Source organism: Chelonia mydas, chromosome 8 (genome assembly GCF_015237465.2).
Source record: "Chelonia mydas isolate rCheMyd1 chromosome 8, rCheMyd1.pri.v2, whole genome shotgun sequence".
NCBI classification, from domain to species: domain Eukaryota; kingdom Metazoa; phylum Chordata; order Testudines; family Cheloniidae; genus Chelonia; species Chelonia mydas.
The window spans coordinates 77,854,069-77,881,667 of NC_057854.1; the positions used below are offsets into that span (position 1 = coordinate 77,854,069).

A 27,599-nucleotide genomic window follows, 5' to 3' on the forward strand; every position below is an offset into this window, starting at 1 on the left:
TATGTTAATGTGGGGAAATGCCCATCACTGTAATCTATAAATTGTCTGGTACCCTAATTCTATCCCTTTCATGCATAAATCTAGAACCTGACTTTAACAGAAATAAAAACCTCAAAAATTCATGTGACGTAGCAGCATAGAGAATAATCTAGGAACTGGGCTTTTAACTAAAATCCATAACATTGTTATATTATTTTAACATTTTGGTAAATCAAGAAATAAGAGAAAGACAGTTGTCACACTTACTCCTGCTTGCTCACTGAGTCATTATCAGTTAGATAACATTGTGTATCGTATGCCAGGTCAGAATAACCAGGGCAAAGTCATTCTAATCTGTGGTAGAATCAATTACAGGCAAGCTGCCATGAACAAAATCTAGCAAATAAAGTAACATATTATATGTGTTTTTAATTTGTTTTAAAGAACTTTAGGAAAAGCAAGAGATACTCTTAAGCAGTCTGTCAAAGATTTAAATAATATAATTTCAATGAGCCTGGCATGGTCTGTCCAGGATTCCTCCCATTCAAAAGTCAATATGGTTGCAAAAAGAAAAGTGTTTGCATAAACTGATAACAAATTGAAAAATCAGCAAAATACAGCCTAGCAGTGGCCATGTGCTAGTGATGGTTTTTCTATAAAAGCCTCACGATGCCTGAGGAGGTCTTTATTCACTTTCATCATGAGGGGAATCATACTAGCGCTAGTGTTTACCCTTGTGGGTAAGTTTATACTTAGCCCTTCTCTGTTTGTCTTTGCTGGGTTTTTATAGTTGAGTCAAAAAACTTAAGTTCAAAGTGAATTTGTTTGCCATTATTCATGTGTCCATTTGATTTCTTTTCACAGGGAGTGAAAAGTATGACCCTGGTAAGTCTACTGTTCATTTCTTAAGCTTCATTCAATGCCTTTGTCATAATGACCACGAAGCAGAATGTCTTTTGAACTATTACTAAAAGTGAATATTTGTATCATTTTCCACAGAGCCTGATTTTAGTAGCAGCAAGACCTACTTGTACAACTATGAGGGCCTGACCCTGAATGGACTGCCAGAGCCTGGTTTGGCAAGAGCTGGGCTGAGACTCTCCTGTAAACTAGAGATCAGTGGCTTGTCACAGAGGGCTCACCTCCTCAAGGTAGACTGCACTATTTCCAAAAGAGATCAAGCAAAACCAGTGTTGAATAGCAAGTCAGGTTAAAGCGATACTTGGGCTACTGAATGTTGTAGGCAGCCACAGGAAAAAAGCAATGGAGAAAAGACCTTTGAAGATTTTAGGGAATGGGAAATGACTTGTGAGTTATGGCTCCGGTTTTCAAAAGCGACTAGTGATTTGAGGTGCCTTGATTTTGGAGTGTTCAACTTGAGACACGTTAATGGGATCTGATTTTCAGAGGTCAGGTGACAAAAATGGAGGCACCAAACTTATCACTGGAAAATCGAGGCACCAAAAATCACTAGTCATATCTGAGAACCTTGGCCTGCAACACCAGGAGTCCAATCCTGCTCTCATTTGAGGTTTTGATCTGGCAATCCTGATGCATTCCAAATTCCCATGGAAGTCATTAGGAGCAGAGGCAAGTCCTTAATTTACACGTAATAATAACAATTCTATCCAACTTACTTTTTATGTTATTCAGCACTCTTACTTATTCAATATTCAGGCAAAGCTGAAGCTCCTGTTGATTCAATCGGAGCATTGCCTAAATAAGGGCTGATGAAATAGGGTCCTAAAATTCTTCTTCTGACTTTGTATTGCGCAGTTACTTATTATGTAAAACTAAAAATCTATGTTGGGTTTTCTATTCAACTTTATGCTCAGAGTGGTTGATGTGAATAGATTTTAAAAAAATATTAAGAGGTAACTCAAATGTTTTTAGCTTTTTTCTTTAATATATAATATACTCAGTGGGCCTGATTCAATGGAGGTATATTGGTCTTACACCAATATAAGAGCAAGAGGGGAGAATCAAGTTCTATGTATTTATCGCTATTTATTATTTTTATTTATTGTTTGTTTTACCTTAGTGCCTAAAAGCCCCCAAGCCATCATGGGCAAGGATCCCATTGTATTGGGTGCTGTACAAACAGCACAGAAGAAGGTCTCTGCAGTCTATATTCAGAGTAAACCATGTACAGCAATGTTAATTCTTTCCCTAGTTATTTTCGGTGTACAGTACATACTGTAAAAATATTTTCGCTCACAGAATGGAGACTAATACATTTTCTGAATTTTGTTCTCAGATCCGATCTCCACAGCTGGAGGAATACAATGGGATCTGGCCCAGAGATCCATTCATTCGAGCTTCCAAACTCACCCAGCTGATCACTTCGTGTCTCACCCAACCCTTTAAGTTTGAATACAGCAATGGGCGGGTTGGAAACATTTATGCACCAGAAGATACCCCCGTCACGTGCGTTAACCTCGTGAGAGGAATTCTGAACCTGCTGCAGATAACTATCAAAAAGTCACAGAATGCATATGACTTGCAAGAGGTTTGTTTCTCCCATTTCAAGCTAGTTTGCTGCCTGTGGCCAAGCATCACTTGTTGTTATTAAATGCTTTTCAGTCAGTTAAAACTCTTGCTTAGAGTTTATTTGTATTTATTTTAAAATCTCACTCACAAGCCCAAAAATATTAAAATACTTTCATCGGGACAAAAGAAAATATACATTTATATATGAAGGTGATTGTTTCTGGCAGATTGTCTATTACATTCTCTATATGTGTCTTCTATAAAATAGAAGACTATGGGGAAAATAAAGGTAATTATCAGACATTTTGATCTTTATTGTATATCTTCCTCCTTTAGCCTATTCAGTCTAATCTATAGTCTTACAAAATTTCATTTTCACTTTAAATCTCAGTTCAGAGGAAAGTTCTTCCTCTCATGCAGACCTGATATAACTACAAAGCCCAGTTATTTTCTATCATTCTCTATAGGCTGGAATTGGAGGCGTCTGCCTTACAAGGTACGTTATCCAGGAAGACAGGAGGAGTAACCGAGTCTCCATTACCAAAACCAAAGACCTCAACAACTGCCAGGATAAAGTGGTGAAGGATATTGGAACGACTTTCATCCGCCCTTGTCCTTCTTGCCCATTGGTATGAATAATCTAAACAAATGCACTCTAAAAATGAGTCTACTCTCATGGTCTACTCTCATGCATTACATGAGTTTCTTTGCTTTTTTAGAAAGAAAAGATTGTAAAAGGAACTGCTGCATTCACCTACAAATTGAAATATGCAGATTCTGGCACCCTGATCACAGAAGTGGTGTCCCAGCAGGTCTATCAGATCTCCCCTTTCAATGAACCTGCTGGTGTTGCTGTCATGGAGGCAAGGTAAGACCAGAGGTGAAAATAAGTGTAAAGGTATCAGTCTGATCTTGCTCCCAAGTGAAGTAAAGGGGAGTTGTCTTAAATGGCAGCTGATAAAGTTGCAGGCATTCATACTCCACTCCACCTCCCCCCCCCCTCCCCCCAAAAAAAGCTGTGGGAATTTTGCACTAACAATAATTTTTTGCTGCATCTAAATTGAACTTTGTATTGTAATTAAATGAGAAAAAAAATGGAAAAATAATTCTGCTTCCTAAATCCATGCTTCTATTCAACAACGATTCCACTGAGAAAGTGCCGCTTTATAGCACCAGCATCCCCTGAGTTAAAGTGAACTTGAGGCAAACACAGAATAATATCACTATATATGATATGTTATCAGAAAACCAGTATCTCTTGCTCTGGAAAATAACAATTCATTTCCACTTAACAATTCAGCTCCAGTTCAGCAGTTATTTCATTGCAAATACCCATTATCCCCTCATAGTGTTCTGTTCCATTGGAAAGACCATAACCACAAGAAATTGTAAAGTCTTATTGTAATAGAAAAAACAAATAAAGAACTATCCATATCCCCACCGTACAGCCAAAGCAGTGAAGTCAGATGGATGCAGCTAGACAGCTTACTCCTCCAAAAGACACATGTTGATTTCTCTTTATTTCCTTCCAGACAAGAACTTACCTTGGTTGAAGTGAAAAGTGAACATGTGAGCCCTCCAGAAATGCAGCTGCAGAATCGTGGAGGTCTGCCTTATCGTTTCCCACCACTACTGCTCCAGATGCCAATTCAGCTAGTCAAGACGAAAAACCCTGAGCAAAGGGTATAGAATGCTTAGTTTATTAAGCTGCTTTGCCATTTATCTGACTAATAAAAGATCAATATATTATTACAAGCTAACGGAGAAGCAACTAATTATTATATTCCCTCTGCCTTCTATCCTCAGATAGTGGAAACACTGCAACAAGTAATCCAGGACAACCAGCAAGAGCTCCATGGGGATGCTCCATACAAATACTTAGAGCTTATCCAACTCTGTCGGGTAGCAAGCCCTGATACCTTGGAGTCTGTCTTTAAGCAATTTTCAGATAAACCTCATCACAGGTAATGACTGACTGTGTCACTCACAACTGACATGTCTTGTACAAGGAGCATAGAGAGCTAAATGTATGGATTTTGTACCTCGGCTGCAGGGTTTGGCTGCTGAGTGGAATTGCTATGGCAGGCACCATTGATTCACTGAAGTTCCTTAAGCTGAGAATTCGCAAGGATGACTTTAAGTACATTGAAGCACTTCTGGCTGTTTCTTTTGCCCTCCATTTAACAAAAGCGGATGGCCATACTATTGCAGTAGCAGCAGTGAGTACAATATACAGGATCCTTTTCTGGTCACATCATCATGATAACAATTGATAATAACTAGTGATTATATAGCACTTCAGGGGCCAGATTCTTCTCTCACCTACACTCATTTTGTATCAGAAAAACTCTGTTACTTCAATTGACAGCTGCCTGTATGGAAAAGGAATTGGGTCCTATATCTTCAATTTGTTATGCTGGCATTAAAAATTAACTCCCACACCTACCCTGAATTGCTATCCCCATTTTAGTTTTCTTGGACCATACATTCTCTCTTCTTCCATCAAACCTCAGTTCATCTTTTTCTGTTAATTCTAAAGTATTAATGGTGATGGACGTGCCAGATAATTTCAATAGCTCTTTTAAGCATTACATTTTCCAGTCCAGAGTAATTACATAACATTCCTAGACACTGGAATAAAGTAAAAGTATTGTAGGTGAAATATTAGCAAAATAAAAACATCGAACTCTTTTACAATACAGTTAGTGCAACCATCTATTATATAGTAGACTTTCTTCTCTTTCTAGTTAATATTCCTATTTTTTAATATAAGAAAACACAGAATATGAAATGAGCATGATTCTTTAATATAATAAAGAGTTACAGACTCTTCCAGAGAAATTCCATTTGTAGATTGGCCCCTGCCCATATCCTTTGTACTTTGTATCCTGTCTTTCTTAGACCACGTCTTCAGCTGATGTAAATCAGCATAGCTCTATTTAAGTTATTGGAGATATGTTGATGTATATTAGCTGTGGATCTGGCTCAAGCTTGTGTAAAATATTTTAGTGGCTTGATTTAATGTTATTGAAAGTGAAAGATATTCAATTTTAAATAACCTTTCTAGACGAATCCTAAATAATTGTCCTTATCTGAACATAACCCTGATTTAAAGAGGTGCCTCTTTTCCTTCTGCAGGATCTAGTGACCAGCTCCCAACTTGAGAGAATTCCCATGCTTCGCCAGATTGCTTATTTGGGATATGGATCCATGGTAAACAGACACTGTTCTCTGGCTTCATCTTGCCCTAGTGAAGCTCTTCAGGTAGGTGTTTTTCATTTCAGATTGTTTTTAACAGCTTAAAAAGATAAGAAAAATGAAACTGCAATGAGACCTGATCATTTTTATTCTAGAAAACATGATCCAGGATATACACAGTGATTTAATTTACAAATGTTCATTCCAGAAGCTTCCTTAGTAGCCAAGCGATACCAGCCAGGAAGCTTTCATCACCCCTGAATACATAGCTAATTTAGAATAAATCCTGAGGAGGTCACTGAATATTTGTAATCGCATCAGTTGCATTACAGTCATAGGGTGAGGATAACAATATGCGTATGACTGAATTTTGTATGAAAGAATCTGCTTTGTTTGCAGCCCCTCCATGACTTTGCAGCTGAGGCAGCCAGCAAGGGCAATGAAGATGACATTGCATTAGCTCTGAAAGCCATTGGCAATGCAGGAGAACCAGCCAGTGTCAAGCGCATCCTGAAGTTCTTGCCAATATTTTCATCTGGTGCTTCTAATTTCCCAGTCCGTATTCAGGTCGAAGCTGTAATGGCCTTGAGGCATATAGGCTTGAAAGACTCCAGAAAGGTAAGCAGAATCAATTATAGTTTACCTGAATAATGAGATATGCAGAATATATGCCAGGGGGACAGTGAGTTCAGTGGTGCAGTGTTTGTGAATTCAGAACAATTCTTTATTGTTATTAGTATCACAATATTAGAGCCCCAAGTGACATCAGGGTCTGATCGTGTTAGGCACTGTAATTGTTGGGAGGTAAATGTAATGGTGTTTCTTTAGTCACTTGTCATATTATGTGACATCTTATATTAATCACATATTGTCATTGGTCTGCTACTGGAACACCCCTTGCTAAAGTGGTCTAAATGACAGTGAACACAGGGGATCAAATACACAAAACCAATGGAGTTACATCACAGATAAATTTGTCTCACTAGTCATGGCATTTTCTCAAGAGCTATTCATTATGTTCCCACACTTTTCTTTAATTCATCAGTTCATGCAATGGAAAAAAGGTTACGCCTGAGGTTCTATTCTCCCTTTATTATGGATGTGTGATTTGTTGATACAAATTATACATTGAATCTGAAAGGGAGAATACCCACCTTAGAAGTTATTAGACACTTATGAAATTATATTTTCCCTCTCCAGGTGCAGGACATTCTTCTCCAGATCTTTGTGGATCATTCACTTCCTCCTGAAGTCCGAATGATGGCTTGTGTTGTCATATTTGAAACTGGGCCTGCACTTCCTCTGGTAACAACTATGGCTAATGTGATACTGAAAGAGACCAATATGCAAGTTGCCAGTTTTGTATATTCCCACATGAAAGCTTTGTCAAGAATTGGATTCCCACGCTTTTATAATGTGTAAGTAGAGAGAGAAGTAAAACTGTACATTATCTGTGAAGTACCATTTCTATTACATTCTTGTAAGTAAAATTATATATATGTACACACACGTGCACACACACTGACTCTGGTAAAATTTAGCTTACTTTTGTATTTTTTTATCCATTTTTTTTAAAGATCTGCTGCTTGCAACATTGCCATTAAACTACTGAGCCCCAAACTTGACCGACTGAGCTTTCGTTACAGTAAAGTTATTCCTCTTGGTGGTTACTACAGTGAGTAAAAAAAATTAATTTACGGAGAGTGTTCATCATTAAAACACTATTTTCCAGTCATCTGGAGAACTAATGTAAATCATTCTGATTCTATCTGTAAGAGTTCTTTCCTTTTGGAATGACTGGAAGGTTTTAAAGAGTTTTGAAAGGAGTATTTAATTAGTTGTATAAGATATTTTCTGTGTCTGAATTCTGAAAAGTTTAGTGTGTTTCTTCTTTATGAAGAATTATTAGAGTATATTTGTGTTTACAAATTATTTTACCAGCTCTCTAACTTTCTTGTAAAATGCCTTTTACTGCAATAAAATGTACTTAGAATATTTAAGTTTGATCAAATAGTTTCACTGCATTTGTTAGTACAAAATTTTACCCCAATCCTGCAAACATTTATTCATTTGAATATCTCATTGATTTCAGTGGTATATTCATGTATATAGATACTTGCTTGTAAACATTTGCTAGGTCAGGACCTAAATGTTGAAAATCTTCATGAGAATATATTTTACGAAAAAAGGATTATAAACTTCAGATTGACATCCCCAGAGGTCAATAGAACAACAACATTGCACTGTTTTGTTTTTAATTTCTACTACAGGTAGATATCAGGCTGGTGCACTTGGAAATATCTTCCTTATGAACAGTCCAAGAACAATGTTCCCATCAGCTTTAATTTCCAGCTTGATTGTAAACTATGCAGGTGCAGCTACTAGTTTGCTAGAGGTAAATATTATATTTAAGTCAATAACAGATCGTATTAAAGTTTATTTTTGACAAATGTATTTCTTCACTAACAGTATGTTTTAACTGTATTGTAGTGCACCCTCTCATGCACAGTGTTGTTTTTTTATTAGGTTGGTGTCCGTGCAGAAGGTCTTACGGATATTATAAGGAAACAAAGCATCCCATTTGCAGAATATTCCACATACAGAAAGATAAAGGAGATTGGGAAAACAGTATGTGTTGTTCTCATTCTGTTTCATGTGATGTATTGTGGGTGGAATTCATCAAGGGCAGAGGGGTTTAGTAAGACTCTCAGCACCAGTTCAGCCTTGCACTGAGAGGCAAATTAACGCCCCTGTACCCAGTCTGAGTGTCTCAGCTATACACTGTGGAGATTCACATTGGGATAGCAGGGGAAGGATTCTTCTGTGGAGATGGTCAAGAATTTTCAAACAAAATGGATTTTCATTGGAAAATGCCAATTCACTGATACCTAGATGTTTCACAGAAATGTGTTAGATGAGGTAATATCTTTTATTGGACCAACTTCTGTTGGTAAGAGAGAAAAGCTTTTGAGCCACACAGAGCTCTTCTTCAGGTCTGGCAAACAGAAGAGCTCTGTGTGGCTCAAAAGCTTGTCTCTCTCATCAACAAAAATTGGTCGAATAAAAGATATTACCTCACCCACCTTGTCTCTTGAATATCCGGGGACTGACCCAGATACAACACTGTATATCACCGAATTTTTTCATTTTCAATGAACGTCTGCCAAAACGCAAAGAGGGTTCTGATGGAAACCTGCCTGGCTCCTTGCCCGTTCCCCCGATGTGCTGCTGGGGAGCGTGGGCTTCCAGGGTCCATGGTTCTGCGGTAGCCCCGCCATGCTGAGTGCCTTGGAGTTGGGATCCCAGAACTTTGAGGCTCCCCGCTGCATAGCTGGGAACCCTGAGTGCAGGACTTCACCTTGAGACAGGACTCTCAGGACTTCTAGACTCCCCATTCCATGGCATTGGACTCTCCAGGCTCTGGGGGACTTCCCGAGCTACCCCCAACTCCAGGCAATGCCCAGTCTGCTCCCAAATCTCTGGGAGCAGCCCAGGTATCCCTCAGAGGCAAAAGCAGCTGGGGGAGTCCCCAGTGTGTGGACAGCTGGCTGTTCCATTTTGTTTTTGAAAAATTGAATGGAAACATTTCAAATTTTCGAGACCAAAAAAATGTTGGCATTTGCTTTCCATGAGTAATATCAAAATTTATAGTTTTTGTTTCTATTTGGAACATTAGTTTTTAAATGTTGGAATTTCCTGTGGCTTGGAAATTCCAAGTTTCAATCACCTGCATTCTCCTGGGATGTCTGGAGCAGCCTCCCACTCTGGTCTTGTTTCCAAAACACCCTGTACCTCGCTGCATAGTGAGCCCTAATGAACCTGGGCTCCATAGCACATAGTAGAGGTCCAGCCCAGGCTTGGCCTCCCCAGATCATGCCTCTTTTCCTCCCCTTGCAACCGGTCTGTTTTCAGGACTTCTGTGTCCTCAAGTGAAGGATTGATTTGATTCTGTGGTCTTATCTTAAATTGGGTTTAAGTGGTGTGGCGGGCCGTGACCTGACCCTCTGCATTGGATGTAATGTTATCTTGTCAGAATACATACATTATATATGAAGTCACTTGTGTATGTTTGAATTGCATGGAATTCTGAAAAGCCACATTATGATATTAGCAAAGAAACACAAATGGCAAAGAAAAAATATAGCTTAGTCAGTGGCCTTTTCTGTTGCCTATTAAATGTTTATTTGCATATATACTGTATTAAGTGCCTTTTTGTTTGTTTGTTTCTTTGTTTGTTTCCTAGCTTCTGGGATGGAGGGAGTTGCCTTCAGAAAACCCTGTGTTATCATCTTACCTAAAACTATTTGGCCAAGAGCTGGCCTTTGCTGACATCAACAAGGATATCATTCAGCAGGCTATTAAAGTATGGACTCCCCCTAATTTTGTTCGAAGTGTTTGGCAGCTTTATATCCTCATCTAACCTGCTGTATCTCTGTTACATTGTAGCTTGTGACTGGACCAGCAGACAGACACGCATGGCTGAAGAGAGTGATCCATCAAATCCAAAGTGGCATTGCAGAACGATGGATTCTGCCATTATATTCAGGAGAATTTCGGCACATCGTCCCTACCACTGTTGGTCTGCCATTGGAATACAGTTTATATACTACTGCTCTGGCACATGCAACAGCCCGTGGTGAGCTTGAGAACATAAGATTTGCTATATTGGATCAAACCATGGGATGGGAGACAAATTAGGAGGAGGTGGAGTGAAAAGTTATGAGAACAGAAAGGTAGGAGGGACTAATTTACGTAGGGCCTTGAAAAGCCAGGACAGAAAGGGAGGAAGGAGAGCTAGTGAAAATATTTGAAGCTGGTTGGGACGTAGTTGCAGCAGCAAACAAGGTAGATGATTTTTGCTGCAGTATTTTGGATGGACAGAAAAGGGAGGGGGTGAGGTAAGAATCTGAAAAACCAAAGAGAAGGTGGTGACAGTACTCAAGGTCAGAAATAACCAAAACCTGGACAAGAGATTTTGCTATAGGAATGGGTGGATTCTGAAGGTGATGCATAGAAACACCCAGCAGACTTAGTACCAATGTGGAGAGAGAGGAACTGAAGATGGCTCAGTAGTCACTGGGAGGAATTGCCAGGAATGATAGAGACGGGAGGAGGAGTAGAGGGCTTGCAAGGGGACATGAGGAGTTCCAGTTTAGACATGTTATGTTTGAATGGGTGGTAGAATATTTAGTGATCATAAGATTATGCAGAAGAGTTTTAAATTAGATAATATTATTTGACTCTCTCTTTCGCTGCAGCAGTGAATCTCACAAACTGACTACACAGTGTGTGAAGAGACATTTTCCTTTGTTTTAAACTTGCCTGTCATTAATTGAATTGAGTGGTCCTTTTTGTCCTGTAGTATGGTAATGTGTCAAAGGGAGGGACCATGCCTTTGAGTAACGGTAAATTTAAGGTTTCAGAGTAGCAGCCGCATTAGTCTGTATCCACAAAAAGAAAAGGAGTACTTGTGGCACCTTAGAGACTAACAAATTTATTTGAGCATAAGCTTTTGTGAGCTACAGCTCACTTCATCGGATGCATTCAGTGGAAAATACAGTGGGGAGATTTATATACACAGAGAACATGAAACAATGGGTGTTACCATTACACACTGTAACGAGAATGATCAGGTAAGGTGAGCTATTACCAACAGGAGAGTGGGGGTGGGGGGGGACCTTTTGTTGTGATTTAATTCTTCTCTTTTCAAGGCCTAATTTTTGTAGCTGTTCACTATATGTAGGTCTTATGATATCATTTGCTATCTTTGTTGCCCATTTTTAGTCTCTCTTAAAATGAGCAAGCTAAAACTGAACACCTACCTCCAAAGGAGAGCACATACCATTGTTCAATATCATATCATTAACTTTTGCAATAACTTCTATCCCCAAATATCCCATTCGCTGCCCACTGGCCCAATTTCTTCACTGAGGTATCCAACTGGGCTCCTTTATTTCTTTCCTTTAATGAATCTTGCAAGTTAAGGGCTGATCAGCATATGTAAGCCTGTTAGATGATGTTTGATTCTTATCCCACTTAACTGGTTACTCCATGACTTGGGTGGAGTTGTTTCTGATTTACACTGGTATAATTGAGAGCAGAATCAGGACCTATATTTACCAGTGTTCATCACCTTCCATTTATCCAATCTGAATATCATCTGCCATCCTGCCGTCAAATTCACCAACACATATAAGTCTTCCTGGATTTTCTTGGAATCTTTTATGATTTCTACACATAGAAACAACTTAGTGACATAAGTACAAGTCACCAGCTTGCTCACCACTTCCCCTGCAAATCATTAATTAATATAATAGATTAACTAGCCTTAGTTCTAGTATGTACCCTTCATGTTCCTGACTGCCAATGTCTCTCTACTCTAAGGAGTAGCTGTTCACTACATCTCTGAGTTTCTTATTGATTATCCAGTTTTTAATCCAGGACAAGACTTTGCTCTTATCACCATGGCTCTGATTTTCATTAATAATCTGTTACGAGAGCCTTTTCTCTTTACTCGTTTATTTTTATTTTCACCATCTTTTACTTTTGTTCTCGGTCTCTTGTAGTTGAAGTAAAGCTGTCCCCTCCTTTATCTGGTGATTTTAGACCTTCACAGTGGTATGAATCCAGCGTGCAACTTCATGCTGACATCAGCCCAAGGTAAGGAAAGTGTTATCATTTTTATGGTTCTGAGATTTACAGAGACTTCTGTGGAAAGGGAGTTCTACCTCTTAAAGAGCAGTGGCTAAATACAGTGTCTGTTTGCTTATCTGTGGCAATTTCACTCTCTTTCAGCATCTACTCTGACACAGTGGCAATGATGGGAATCAACACAGAATACTTTCAGTCTTCTATTGAAATTCACGCCAAACTCCGTGTACAAGCTCCATTGAAATTTGATGCCAAGATAGACATGAAGGAAAAAAGTTTTAAGTTTGTAACAACCCCATGCCAACAGGAGACTGAGATAGCGATGGGAAGGTAGAGTTGTTAAATTTCTGTCATTTAAAACAATTTTCCCCCCTAATCTATTGTTTTGTGAAACCTTCCAACACAATAAGCAGTATAATCATTTCACATGATCAGAGATACATGTGACTCCTAGTTACATTGCACCTCTTTTGTGGAGTGTAATTCATGATTTCTTTTTTGGTTTGGTTTTGTGTGTGTGTGTGTGTGTGTGTGTGTGTGTGTGTGTGTGTGTGTGTGTGTGTGTGTGTGTGTGTGTGTGTAATATGGGATACAATTTTCAAAAAGCACCTAAATCACTTTGGAACTTAATTCCCTCTTTCAAAATTGACTTAGGGCTTGGCTGTATGGATATTTAGTTCAAAGCAAGCTAGGGTGTAAATCTACCTTACAATAGTCCGCTGCACCTGTCTATGTGGTCTCTGTTGCTGCTGCCATTTCAAAGGGGGGTACATCAAAGTGCACTAAGGAACTTTCAGTGCCCAGCAGCAGGGTCCACACAGACACTTAGCACACAGCAGGCTAGTGAGAGGCAGTGTACACCCCTGCTTGTTCATATAGCCAAACCCTTAGGCACTCAGGAACCTAAGTCAAATTGGTTTTGAAAATGTTACCCATTGTCTTTATACCAACCTGCAGTTCATCTAGGACTGAATGATTCCTAAATCATGTTATTAGACTGCAAAAATGCATTTATAAATATTTATTTGGCTCTTACAGTTTAGTGTTCAAAACTGTGTGACTCTTAAAATAGAGACATTAATAGAGACATGATTAAATCCATCCAACAGCCCTTTGGAGCTACTTATAAATAATATGTCATGCATAATCCCACAGGCATAAGGCTTTTGCTGTATCAAGAAATATAGGAGAACCAGGCACAGTGAAGAAGATTCCAGTACTCCCAGAAGGTTCTGGATCAAGTATTCTGAAGGAGCACTTCAAATCGTCTGAAAAAACTTCAAGAGAAGGTGCCGTGACGGTAACTAACTCTTCCATGTTTGTACATTAATACTTATTTTCTCTACTATAAGCATAGCGATATTTGTACTTCTTGTCTGTGAAAATGCTACCAGTGTACTAATGTGCTCATGTTTAATGCAGCAAAGAGAGACTTCTGACATCATACCTAAGAAATATTCCTACGGTTCTGAACAGGAACTTCACCACAGTGCAAGAGGAAAAACACATACGCAAGCCATTTGTGTCAAAGTGACTCGTTTTGGTTGTCAGGCCTGCTTTTACAGGAGAGCACGAGATGCTTCTGTTTTAAAAAATACATATTTTCACCGATTAATTGGAGAACATGAAGCTAAAATCGTTTTGAAACCAGGTATAGTACTGAAAACAAGATTTTCTGTTTATCCGTGTCAGTGCAGCTGAAGTAGTAGATCTCCTAATGGATGTATCTGGTGTGTAGCCCGTACAGATGCAGCGATAGACAAAATACAGCTGGAGATTCAGGCAGGATCTAGAGCAGCTTCCAAAATAATCCAGGTGGTAACCCTAGAGTCCGAGGAGGAAGAAGAAGATTCATCTCCAGATGATGGGGTTCAAATGAAACTGAAGAAGATCCTAGGAATTGAAAATGTGTTTAAGGTAATTGACGTTGAGGTGTTGAGGGTGTATGGGGACATATTTAAACAAACAAAAAGCAGTGGCTTTAAAATACAGTATGGAATATCTGCATGGAAAATGGAGAATAAGGGTAGTAAGAAGGGTAAAATTTCAAATGAGAGGCCCGTGTGTGAGTTAACATCAAAGGCTTGAGTGGAACTGGGGTGGTACGTCGGCATGGTGTTGGCCCTCTGCACATGGACGAGTTTCAGCCTAAGTAAGTGGGGACGGTTATTTTCCCACCACATCTGATTTAATAATTACAGCGATGAATCCGTGCTTCTCTCAAGGGAAAGAACAAGTAAATAGTGTGAAATCCAGTGAGATAAAATAGTAAAAATTTATTTCTATTGATGCGTCTAATCACCGGCGTGGTTCTTCGAAATGCTGTTGCAGGTTGGCAATAGAACCCAGCGGCGCAAGGCGCAAACTGTCAAGAAAGGAAAGACCCAGGTGACGGAGCTGAGGGCAGAGCCCAGTGCTAAATATCCATCTAGCTCACCTTCTTCCTCCTCCGACACTTCCTCCTCCTCCTCCTCCTCCTCCTCCTCCTCGTCTTCCTCCCCGTCTGGTCAGAAGGTCAAAGGCCAAGATCCGAAAGACAAAACATTGCAACCGAGAAGCAGAGACGAGAGCAGCAGCAGCAGCAGCAGCAAAACCAGCAGCAGCAGCAGCAAAACCAGCAGCAGCAGCAGCAGCGGCGACAGCAGCGACAGCAGCAGCAGCAGCGACAGCAGCGGCAGCAGCGACAGCGGCAGCAGCAGCAGTGACAGCGGCAGCAGCGACAGCACCAGCAGCAGCAGCAGCAGCAGCAGCAGCAGCGGTGAAGCACGTCGGCCTGGGAGCAGGCATCAACTCGTCATCGAGAGGAACAGCAGCAGCAGCGGCGGTGGCGGCGGCGACAGCGAGTATTTCCAAGCGCAGGTACCTCACGCGTGTCCCTGGGATGCGTGGGGGTGCGGGGGTGGGGGCGATAAAGTCAGCGTGAGGTATATTTCGGATAGCCGCCGGCTTTGCGTCGCATATCAGGAAATTATTAATTGATGCCACAGAACACACTGGTCCAGTACTGTGAAATCTGCTCTAAGAACCCCACTCCCAGCAGGCAACCACCTGTCTCAGGGGACCCCTTGAAAGGATCGCCAGGGCTTCTCCTGCTTTGGCTGAAGTATTGTTACAGGCCACCAGAACCAGGCGACCGATCTTTGTTGCTTTATTGGTCTCTCTCAACGGGCTCTGCTGTTGCGTGTTTTAGTCTCAATTCTCTGGTGGCGTTCCCAGGGGCTGCTAATTTAGGAGCATTCATTTTTTTATTTAAACATTTCAAGATTATACTGTTGTTTTTCAGTCTGAAATCCTTACTTACTTGCAGTGCTGCACATTTCAATGCAATTACAGAAAGCAGGTTCTTCTGTGTAAGGCTCTTCAACTTCCTACTTTTATCATTTTCAAAGGGAACTCCAGAGATCTATCAGTATCGTTTCAAGTCAGCACATACACAGGAGGTAAGTTTTCTTCACTCATTGCGTCTGACTTGACATGGGTAGAATAAAATACTGCAAGAACTCACGTGGGAATTCCTACCTTTGTGACGGAAAATAAGTGGTAGTACAGTCTTTATAATAGCAAAAACAAGGAGGAGTCCTTGTGACACCTTAGAGACTAACAAATTTATTTGGGCATAAGCTTCCGTGGGCTAAAGCCCACTTCATCAGGTGGGCTAAAAACCACTTCATTCATTTTAGCCCACGAAAGCTTATGCCCATATAAATGTGTTAGTCTCTAAGGTGCCACAAGGACTCCTCCTTGTTTTTGCTGGTACAGACTAACACGGCTACCCCTCTGAAACCAGTCTTTATAATGTTTACAGTTTCTAAATATGTTCCAGTGTTTTGCAGAAATATAAGAAGACAAAGGGCCAGATTTTCCACTGCATTGTAGCTTGTGAACTCATTTGTGCCTGTGCAAAGTGGGTATAAAACTCTAGCTAAGCAGAATGTCTATACAAGGTGCAAGTCCACAGAGATTCAGACCCAAGCGCTAGATCAACAAAGGGACTCTAAAGTAGGGTGACCAGATGTCCCAATTTTATAGGGACAGTCCCGATTTTTGGGTCTTTTTCTTATATAGGCTCTTATTACCCCCCACCCCCTGTCCTGATTTTTCGCATTTGCTATCTGGTCACCCTAGTCTAAAAGTAGATCACACAGCAATTAAGCACCTATGGCTGGCCTAGGTCAGCTGACTGGGGCTTGTGGGGATTGGGTTACAGGGCCGTTTAATTGCAGTGTAGATGTTTGGGCTTGGGCTGGAGCCCAGGCTCTGGGACTCGGTGAGGGGAAGGGTCCCAGAGCCCTAGCTCTAGCTGGAGCCCGAACATCTACACCACAGTTAAACAGCTCTGTAGCTCCAGCTCCGCGGGCCTGAGTCAGCTGACCTGGGCCAGCCGTGGGTGCTTAATTGCAGTGTAGACCTACCTTAACTGTCATTTTAGGTGCCTAAGTGCAACGTTTAGTGCCACTGAAATCCTCAAATCCCCCACTCAGCTGCTGCCTTGCCCTTTAGGTGTCTGAATTTCCACCAGTGGGCATGCACAAATCTGCCTAAATCTGACATTGCTGAGTGTTCAGTGTCCTAGCTCACACCTTTAAGACCCAGCGAGATTCTCAAATTAGGCAGCCCCTCATCTATCTCCCCAGCAGGGCCTGATAAGTGTGCTCTGCATACCTCCCCCATCAAAGACAGCCGGGGTGACCACATGTGGGAAGAGGAGCAAGAGTGTGTCCATCCCCCAGAACACCCAATAGCCCAGTAGTTTAGGGCACTGCTAGGATGTGGGAGGCCTATTTCAAATCCCCACTCTGCCTGATTTGGAGCAGAAACTTAAACCTAAGTCTCCCAACTCTCAGGAGCATGTCCTGACTGCCAGGATGTTCGGTATTCAGGGTGGATGGTGGTTAGGGCACTCTCGGGTATGTGGGAGATCTACACTGAAGTCACTGCTTCCATGTGTTCATTTAATTATTTATACAAAGTGGACCACCTCCGACAGGAGAGATTGCGAGAGTCCAGCTCTGGAATACCCTGTAGCCTGCAGGTAGGATACTCAGCTGGGATGTAGGAGACACAAGTTCAAATCTCTGCCTCAAATCGGGCAGAGCAAGAATTTGAAAACAGGCTTCCCAGCCCCCAGCAAGTGCCCTGAGCTCCTGGACTATTGGCTATAATGCAGGCTTTCTCTCTCTTGTTTTTTGTAAGGAGCAGAGCTGGCTTAGGTGCCTAACTCCAGGTGAGGGTTCATGGCTATGAATCCAAGGTGAAGTTAGGCACCTACCTATCTTTGAGGGGTGGGGCTTCAAACATGCCCCGCTCCCTGGCATTTCCTATTGGCTACTTTAGGTGGCTCCCCACTCAGTTGGCTGGTGTTTGTGAATCTCTTTCTGAGGCACTTAATTTTCCCCATGCCTTGTAGAGGAGCATGCATGCCTAACTCGGGCCTAAGAATTCCGCTAGGTGACAGGGTGCATGAAAGTTAGGCATTGCAACACTCACTGGCACCACGCCTAAGTCCCTTCATGAGCTTAGCCCAAAAGCCCTGCCATGAGGAACTTAAATAATTTGACAGGCTCTGACCACATGACATCTTGGGCTACCTTCTCTTAGCTAACTTCATATGCTACTATGAACTAGCATAGCCGCATTGACAAACGCGGCAGAATACACCGGCCTGTGTTACTTTAAATCAGTGATGGGTGCCTGTTAAGGGCCTGATCCAAAGAGAAGTCAATACCAACCATTTCCATTGCAATCAGTGTTTCATGGCAAGTAAAGCGATCGGTAGGAAAGTAAGATGAAAAGTGGTGGTTCAGCCGTTCATGGGATCAGGCCCTAAACTGCTGAGCAATGGACTGAGTCAGTGCTACTCTTCTATATCAGACCAAAGCTTTGCTGTGTGGCAGTGATTTGGGTATTATTTATACGCAGCCATAGGAAGAGCTTGTAAAGCAGAAGTGCTATTTGAATGCACTGTTCCTGTGTAAGTAGTCTCAAAGAGAGAGCAAAAGTTAACCTGATTTATGGCTTGATCCTGACAAGTCTTATCCATACAAGTAATTCTTACTTATGCAAATAACCCAGTGGGTCTGCTCAGATACGTAAGAACTACCTGGGCAAGAAGATCCATGGGTGAGCAACAATTTGTAGGGTTAGACCCAAAGATATTAAAAAGGAATAATATTTGGAAATCATTCAGCTACTCCATTAAAGGTTATTGACAATAATCTGGTAATTAGAATATGCTTGTAAAAGAATATTCTGCATTGTCATTTCGAACAACTTCCTATGAACTACCTTAAATTGCTCTACTAAGGATGATTTTTTTTTTATTGTTGCAGTATCCCAAAAAGAAAGTCCCAGGCAGCAGCAGCGTCACCAGCAGCAGCAGCTCCTCCTCCTCTTCCTCTTCCTCCTCCTCAAGCTCTAGTTCTAGTTCCAGTAGCAGCGAAGACACCGACAGAGCAGGTTCCCGGGTCAGTCTCTTAGTCTTCAAGAAATGCAGTGTGTTAGCGTGGCAGCACTGGCATGGACTTGCAATTATTGCCCAGCTAATGGGCAAAGAAAAGTAGCTCCCAGTCTGTGCTGCCTCTTGTTTGCAAGCACAGGAGAAAGATGTCTGTGCAAGAAACCTTCCCTCTCTCTCCCATGTTACAACTGTGCAAAAGCCAATAGCAGGAGCAGGCCACATGCTTCCAACACTGTGAAACACAGGACTGCTTGCTCCTGTTTCACTTGGGGAGCAGGACCCTATTGTGCTAGGCGCTGTACAAACTCAGAACAAAAAGGTGGTCTCTGCCCCAAGGAGCATACAGTAGAAGACAAGAGATGACAGGTGATATAGACAGACAGGCAGGGGGGCACAAAGAAACAGCTTGTCTCCAAAGCGTAGTGCTGAGTATTAACAACAAACAGTATACCTAAAACATGCTGATTTAATTAGACACTTTTTTTTATTTCCAGAAAAATGCACTTGTTCTAATTATTTGGGCTAAATCCCACAGCTTTTACTCAATGTTCACTTTGTGAAAACTCCCATTGACATCAACTGGAGTTGTGGCTGAATAAGCATTGCAAGTTTTGGCCCATTACATTTTTATTTATTGTATATTATATTATTGTATATCTGTAATGTGTAAAATTACATGCATTTGTCAACTTCTTACTTTCCATTTATATTATTTGTACCATAAATAAAAGCTAACATAATATAGTCATTTCTTTGTAATATTGTTCTGAGGCATTTTTTTTCGTCCCTTGCCTTTAGCCTAAATTTTTAGGAGACAGTAAAGCACCAGAACTGGCTGTTATTCTTCGTGCTCTTCGAAATGATAAAAAGCTGGCAGGCTTCCAGCTCGTGCTATACACAGATTTATACTCCACCAGACCCAGGATACAAGTGTTTGTGTCAAACATCACAGGATCAAGCACATGGAAAGTCTGCGCTGATGCTTCAATCATTAATGCTCACAAGGCAGCGGTAAGACTCAAAAATAACACCGCACAGCTCTAAACACAATACAGCGATCTCAAGTATGTTTTACTTTTAAAAAATTGAATGTTTTTGTCTCCATTATAGAGTTATCTGAAATGGGGCCGGGATTGCCGGGACTACAGGATTTCTTCAGAGTTTGTTACTGGCTGGTTTGCTGATCACCCAGCCATGCAGGTGAAACTGGAGTGGCCTAAAGTTCCTTCAAGAGTCAAATCAGTTGCCAAATGGTGAGGTTTTGCTCTTTCATTTCAGCAATTTATTTTACAATGTACCAGTAAAGCTGGGAAAATCCATATTCAGGCTTGAGCTTCCAGTGATTGACTGCCAATTCTTGGTCTCTATATTTTCTCGTTTCTGATTTGTTTGAGTTTGGAAACTCATCAAACGACCCCTAAGGAGTATAAGATAACCATATACTGTACAAACCTACCATACTGTACAAGTGGAAAGTAATCCCCTTATACCAGACAGAAGTTACTGAAAAGTTAGGGCCAGATTCTCTACGTCACGAAGCTCCTGTTCAGTAAAGCGGGGAGTGGGGATGGGGCCTGCCATGGAGTCCATTATGGCTCACTATTTCTCAAAGTGGACCTGTGTTGCCCTGGGGACTGCTCTGATTTATGCCAGTTGCTGTGTATGCTGGCTTTGTGCCACATAAGAGCTCCTTCACACCAGAGGCCTTTTCAGCTGTCCACATCATCTGCTCTCAGCCACAACAAAGGGGCTAGTCCTTAATATCTCCTCTAGCTTATGGTCAGATGGAAATGCCTCAGATAAACAATACCTGAGTGTCTGAGGGACCTGAGTAAACTTTTTACCGTTAAATAATGTTTTTCTTTTTCAAGGCTTTATACTTTCATCCCGGGAGCTGCCTATATACTAGGCTACTCTGAAATACAGCACAAAAATCCTTCTCATCAGGCCAAGTTGATTGTGGCTCTAACTTCTTCAAGGACTTTTGATGTTGTCGCCAAACTGCCTGAGGTGAATATACAGCATAATCATGCCATCACATATTTCACCTGATAGAATACTTTGATGCTTTTTTTTATTAGAGCTGGGTCAACATTCCAAAAAAGTATTTGAAAACATTCGTTCAGATTAAAACTATGATATTGATTCACGGTTGTCTCTGACGCTTTTACTTTCTTTCCAAGGACATTTGTGTGGTGATATTTGTTCAGAGAAAGTGCCATGATTACTTATGTTAATATGTGTTTGTCCATCCATCTCGGAAACTCTTTTTGAGTTTGGAAGTTATCCACTCAGAAAGCAGAAACAATACCATATGATTTAGTTGACCGATCACATAGCAGGAGTGAATACTGGCAATAGCCATGGTGAAGAGTTCATGAGAAGTGAATATGCTGAATTATGTTCACATCAACTATTTGTCAAATAATTTTAAATACCAATATTTTTGTAAAAATCTACGTCCTCCCGCAGATAATTCACAAACAGGAAAAGAGGCTGAAATCAACAGATAAATTATTTGCTGTGAATAGCTTGCTGAACTCTATTTTAAATCTGTTTTCTAATTCCTTTTCAGCTGACCATTTATAACACAGCCCTTAGGATTCCGCTGTCATTGCCTGTAGGGCCATCTCTACCAGCCTCTGCCTCATCACTGCAGCCCCCGATCTGGAATTTCTTTTCTGAAGCACCATCCGCAGTCCTGGAGCATCTGAAAGGTCAGCAGTTCTCCCTCTTTAGAGGCACAAGCTCTACAGGCTCTATCACTATTTTAGCATTGTCTGATAATACATGGAAAGGTTTTTCTCTTTTTAAGAAATAAATAGCACTCTAGTGATTTTTCTTCATTATGATAATGTTACATCATTTTCAACTGTAGAGAACATAATGTATGGTGCACAGAAGCCCTGAAGTATTTATTTCCAGATTGGAAATCAGAGATATTAAACTTTCCAAAAAACTCTTCACATTGGTGCACTTACTGCTGTTGTTTCACATCCAGTCTGTCTGCAAGAGTCAAGATAAATTTACACAGGAATCCATGACTTCACTTTAATCATTTGTTCTGGAAAATATGGACTGATACATTTTGAATTGTCAGAAAACTAATTTGTTGCTAAAATGTGAGGAATATATTTTTCATGCCTTGCTTAGAGATTATGGGCACTGAGTAGCCTAAATCCCATGTAATCTTAGAGAAAAATATTATCTGTTCTCTCACTGAAATGTAGAGCCAAAATAAAATATTATGTTTAAATAAATATCTCTTATGAAAAGGAAAATATTCACTTGTTTCTATGGCATGTTTTTTTTTTTACCAGCTCGTTGCTCAGTTTCCCAAGACAAGATCACAACCTTCAATGAGGTACAGTTTAACTACTCACTGCCCACAAACTGCTACCACATCTTGGCCCAGGATTGTAGCCCAGAACTGAAGTTCCTGGTAATGATGAAGAATGCAGAAGAATATGCTGACCTTAAAGCAATCAATATCAAGCTTGGCAGTCAGTAAGTCATTCTAAAACTCATTAAAATCATCCAGTCCTGAAGTGACAAAGGCAACCTCGAATAAAACACTCTTGGCTTCTGCTGCAAACCTGGGAATCCAGAAACAGCCACAGATGTACCAGTTTGCAAACTTCACTAAAAAAAGAGGGGCACTCTCCCTACATTTTCCTCAGAGGGAGCAGATGTTACCTCTGCCACATACTCTGCAACTCGTCAGCCCCACATCCATTTTATCTGGACTGTGATTTGGCCAGTTTGTTTTCATCCAGCTCCTCTTCTGGCCTGACACTGGAAATGCAAAGGTATCACACCATCCAGATGTAACGCAGAAGAGACTTCCGTCTAAGCGTTACATTGGTGGTGTTGCACCCAGAGTTGTGTCAGTGTTTCCCTTTATAACTATGATGTTGAAACAAAATAATGCTAAAATCAGGGATATTTAGTGAAAGAGGTTGTAGTCTGGACATGGTGTGTTCATGAACACAATCAGAGCAGAATATAAATGCATTTTTTTCTCTTTTCAAAGTGAAATTGACATGTATCCTGCAAATGGACTTCTTAACCTCATGGTCAATGGTGTTGAAACCCCAGTGGAGAATGTCACATATACATCTGACTTTGGTAGGTGTCCATTTAGCCCTTTCTCATAGGTTGGATCAGGAGAGAGAGAAATATACTCCAGTAGAGGTATTTCTACCATTTTGGCAGTGATATTGCTTTGTACTTAGGGCTAAAGAATAATATTTACTCTTTACAAATTGTGCATTTATTTACATATTTGCGGATCAGCATTTATAAAGACAGAGTAGAATTGGGAACTTTTGAATAGTTAAGGAAGAGACAGTTGAGGTTCATTGACCCACCGCTCCCTTTCTAGAATGCGTAGGCATGTAGGATTTTGACTCTCAGAAGTTCTGAACTGGAGGAAAGGTATTATTTTAGCCCAAATGTCTTAATCACTTATATGATTAAACTTTTCCAAATATAGTTTTTCTTATAGTTGCCATATCTATATGGTGGGACTTTTTTTGCCAACTTGACTTATATGTGACATTTAGGGATTTTATATCAATAGAAATATTTATAAAAACAGAATACTAGCAAAAAATATGGAGAACTGTAGGGATAAAGTCAGCCACCAGGCAGAGCCTGTTCTGTTCTCCCAATGCATACACATTTTGTTCTATGAATAGACACATTAAAACTTTGTTTACAAGCAAGAGAGCTGGATACAATACAGTTGTCCCCCGACTTGGTTATAATAACACAATTAAATGTAGGACATCGATGTGGCCAAACCTCTCCAAAACTGGATTAACATTTTGGGAGTCCAGGGTTTTATCCCATTATCATTGACTTGGTTACAGGTAACTGCTATAAATGGATCAGGTGACTACCAAGTTGCAGTCAAGTCTTCTGACTCCATTGGAGTGTAGACAGGGCCTTAATTATCTACAAAAATGTAATACTAAGCATTGGAGGACTCCATTGTTGTTCCCAGGAACCTGTTAATATTTACAAAGGAAAATTAATACAAATGTGATTGTTAGGGCTATAGAGTTAAAATCATGTTTCCCTATTCCTGCCAACAACTACATTCCATATTTGCAAATTTTAAGGAAAGTAATTTGTTAATATACAGTGTGTTTTGCTTCTTCAACAACAACAAAATACCTGAAGAAAAACAAGGCTTTGATTATATTTTTACAGAATTATTATAAAGATTATAAAAGATCATTTGTATTTTTATTACAGATGCTTCTCTGATGATCAGCAGTGAGAAGAAAGGTCTGTCACTTGTGGCTCCTGACTATGGCATTGATAAACTATATTTTGATGGACGTACATTCAAGGTATTTTTCTCTCCTCTGCTAGTGTTTTCATTTGCATAAACTTCCCAGAAAATCCACAAAATTCCATATTTACACAAGGGAATCTCTGCTAATCAGATTACAAGATTATTTTACCCCATTTAGTGATATTCCAATTCCACATTCAGACTCCAATATCCATACAGATTCCTGTTCACTGAAGTAGATGAAACTTTGCATGAGTGCAAGGGTCTGCATTAGCAAAGCCAACTTTAAGATCAGGGTAAAAGCGTTTACAGAATAACAGCCTCCAGCCAGTCATCATAATATTCGGCTCTTACATAGCACCTCTCATCCGAGGATCTCAAAGTGCTTCACAGACACTGAGGAATTAAGCCTCAGAACCTGCCTGTGTGTTAGATAAACTAAAACATGGGGTGGTGAAGTGCCTTGCCCAGGACACACATTGAGTCAGTGACATAGTTGCAAAGAGAACTCAGGAATTCTGAATCCCTGTCCCCTGTACTTCTCATTATATAACTCTTCAGCTAGTCAAAACTCTGATTTTTTTTAAAAACTTGAATAGAAGAATCGTCTGCTAGGAACGTAGAAGATCAATAAATGGCATGTATAGCAAGTGCTAATTGATCTATTAAAAACATCCATCAAACAAAATGTTTACATCTTCAGCATCAATCATTTAATAGATTAGACATGGACACAGGGATTTTCAAAAGGACCTCATGGAGCTAAGCATTCAAATAACTCTCACTCAGGCCCCTTTGAAAATCTCAGCCAGAGTGATTGTTATGGAAAGCACAGAATCAAATCTTGTTCTTTAAAAACAAATAATCTGGCTTTACCTTAACTTTTATTTTCCTCTGCAATTATGTTACCTCAGGAGACCATTCTGTAACAAAATTTTGTTTCATTGACATTATCCTGAAATATAAACTTGAATTAACTTTTACTTTGTTTTCACAAAGGTTCAAGTTGCTTTCTGGATGGCAGGGAAAACGTGTGGCATTTGTGGAAAATACGATGCTGAAAATAAACAGGAATTTCAGATGCCCAGTGGATATGTAGCTAAAGATGCAGTGAGCTTTGCACAGTCTTGGATTCTGTCAGAAAAGCCTTGTGCTGGCGGTATGAAAACTTTACTATACATAATGTATGATTACTACATCTAGTCAGAAAACTGAATTTCCATCCTGTGGGAAATTGACATTTTGAAAAAAAAAATCCCACATAAGTATGAAAAGTTGAAATCTTGAAATATTTCTCAGAACAGAAATTCCAACATAATTTGATTCAAAACATCAAAAATACTTTATTGAACTGATTCATTTTGATAACGTTGAAACATTATAAAATATTAACTCTGGTATATGAATATTAAATATAACATACATAATATTAAAATTTAAGTTTAAAAAAATTAAAAGTTGAAATGAAACAATAAAGCCACAATGAAACAAAAGAAGAAAGTCAAGAGGAAATGAAAGAAGAGAGTTGAAACAAAATACTCCATTTCAATTTCAAATTGTTTCAAAAATTTTCCATGGAGAATTGCATCAAAATCAACACATTCCTGCAAAAAAATTGTATTTCAATGAAACAGCATTGTTTGACAGAAAACTTTTCCATCAGATTTTTTTGACCAGCTCTCATTATTACTCTGAGTGACAATTTAAATTGTTGGCTCAGTGCTACTATTTTTGGCCTGATCCAACAAAGCACTTAAGCATATTCTTAACTTTAAACATGTGAGTATTCCCATGGATTTCACTAGGACTACTCATGTGCTTAAAGTAAAGTGCATGCTTAAACTGTTTGGTGAATCGGGGCCCTTCTAGTTTATTCTGTTACATTAGTTTAGATTACAATGCGGTTCAGTGTATATAGTGCCTACATTCAATGTGTGCATAGAGAGAGTAAAATTATCAGTAGTAAGTTGAGGTTCTTCTCATCCACCTGTAACTGGCTGTAGTGATCACCGAAGATCAGACCTATCTGTTACTGACCAATGGGGATTGTTTCTTCATAGCAATAACACCCAGATCTACCATATATCTACAAATATATTTAATCAGAACGGTCATGATATTCATGCCATTCTCTATTGATTATTTTTATTTGTGCACAGCACCAGGTCCTTCTCCTGAAGATTGAGATCTATTCTCTGTTAAACTCAGGTCTTGCACTTACTCAGTGAGCCAATTTACCCGCATAATATTCATTAGGATATTAAGTTAAATATCTCCATATTCATCTAGAGATAACTCAGAACTCCATCTGAAATAAGCATCTTATATCCCCATATATATCGAATTAAATAAAGCAAAGGAAAATTATTAGTCAGGGATATTGCTTTACATGTGATCCATATAGAACTTTGGATGGAGCCAATTCATTTGATATACACAAACTATCACTAGCAGATGGAGAACTTCGGAGAAAATCTAAAGCCATTTACAGATGGTTTTGAAATATCAATGATTGTTGTATTGGCAGCCTGTAAACTGCAGCGCTCACTTGTGAAACTTGAGAAAACAATGCGACTTGAGGGCGAAGTCTCAAAATGCTATCCTGTTGAGCCTGTGCTGCGCTGCGTGAAAGGATGTTCAGCAACTGAGACCACCCCAGTTTCGGTTGGCTTCCATTGTCTGCCAGCGGGTAAGTCAACAAAAAATCATAGTATAGGAGCTATCCAAACATTTACTACTTTAGGCCCTGATGAGCCAGGTGCTTAACTTTAAGCAGGTGAGTAAACTCTGTGATTTCAATGAAAGTGCTCACATGCATAAGCTTTGGCATGTGCTTAAGGACCTCACTGAATTGGAGTCTTAATCGCTAACATTTGGTGTGTGACACTAACTTCAGTGGATGTAAAAATAAATATGTTGCCTGTCAGCATTTTACGATGTTTTTCCTGGTAATGACTTTTTAAATCTGTAGCTAAATGGAGGTCCCATATTATCTATTGTTTATTCATCACTGTCTATGGGCCTGATCCTGCTTCCATTGAAATCAGTGGAGTTTTGTCAATGGTTTGGGTTAGGGCCAGACTCTAAGACAGCAACTGAGATTTCACAAATATTGGTATCTACAATGCAATTTTGTTTTCAAAGTTTGACATTTAAAAAACAATAGATTCAAAATGAACAAGTATAAATGAGCATTATAATTGCTGTCTTTTAAATTAATGGTTAGTTTGCTGTGATGGCTGCTTTCCAATCCAGTTTGTCAAATGAAATGTGCATGATAATTAGGAGAATCTAAGTCCAGTCAGTGTACTAATGGAGTCTGTATGACAAATCCCACGTGTTGCAAACTGACTGGTTTTTTTCTTCTTCATTCTTATCTGTCATTTTTCTTCACGTCCAGATTCAGCTGCCAGCTTAGTTGAGGGACAGATGAAGCTTGACCAGAAGTCAGAGGATATACAGGACACAATTGAGGCCCATACAGCATGTTCATGTGAGGAACTACAGTGCAGTGCATGA

At 39.9% G+C, this 27,599-nt stretch overlaps 1 protein-coding gene across 1 annotated transcript; it reads left to right on the plus strand.

Annotated features, from left to right (window-relative positions):
- Nucleotides 1–679: 679 nt before the first annotated feature.
- LOC102933366 (vitellogenin-2-like) lies at nt 680–27,599 on the plus strand. The gene is made up of 35 exons (XM_043553019.1): nt 680–719; nt 844–864; nt 979–1,130; nt 2,237–2,488; nt 2,937–3,098; nt 3,189–3,337; nt 4,002–4,152; nt 4,276–4,433; nt 4,523–4,688; nt 5,608–5,733; nt 6,067–6,285; nt 6,868–7,085; nt 7,245–7,342; nt 7,938–8,062; nt 8,194–8,295; nt 9,911–10,030; nt 10,114–10,303; nt 12,234–12,327; nt 12,463–12,648; nt 13,474–13,618; nt 13,741–13,969; nt 14,057–14,235; nt 14,650–15,177; nt 15,708–15,758; nt 18,648–18,782; nt 19,574–19,786; nt 19,886–20,028; nt 20,647–20,785; nt 21,351–21,492; nt 22,096–22,282; nt 22,809–22,903; nt 24,038–24,135; nt 25,080–25,239; nt 26,608–26,769; nt 27,481–27,599. Exons 1-35 carry the CDS (start codon nt 680–682, stop codon nt 27,597–27,599), a joined length of 5,454 nt encoding a protein of 1,817 aa, XP_043408954.1.

What these genes read in the sequence shown, in the direction of transcription:
- LOC102933366 (XM_043553019.1), top strand. Translation starts at nt 680, where the DNA reads ATGAGGGGAATCATACTAGCGCTAGTGTTTACCCTTGTGG. An exon ending in CACATATACATCTGACTTTG is followed by an intron (nt 22,904 to 24,037) that starts GTAGGTGTCCAT and finishes TTTTTATTACAG; the next exon opens with ATGCTTCTCTGATGATCAGC. An exon ending in TTGATGGACGTACATTCAAG is followed by an intron (nt 24,136 to 25,079) that starts GTATTTTTCTCT and finishes GTTTTCACAAAG; the next exon opens with GTTCAAGTTGCTTTCTGGAT.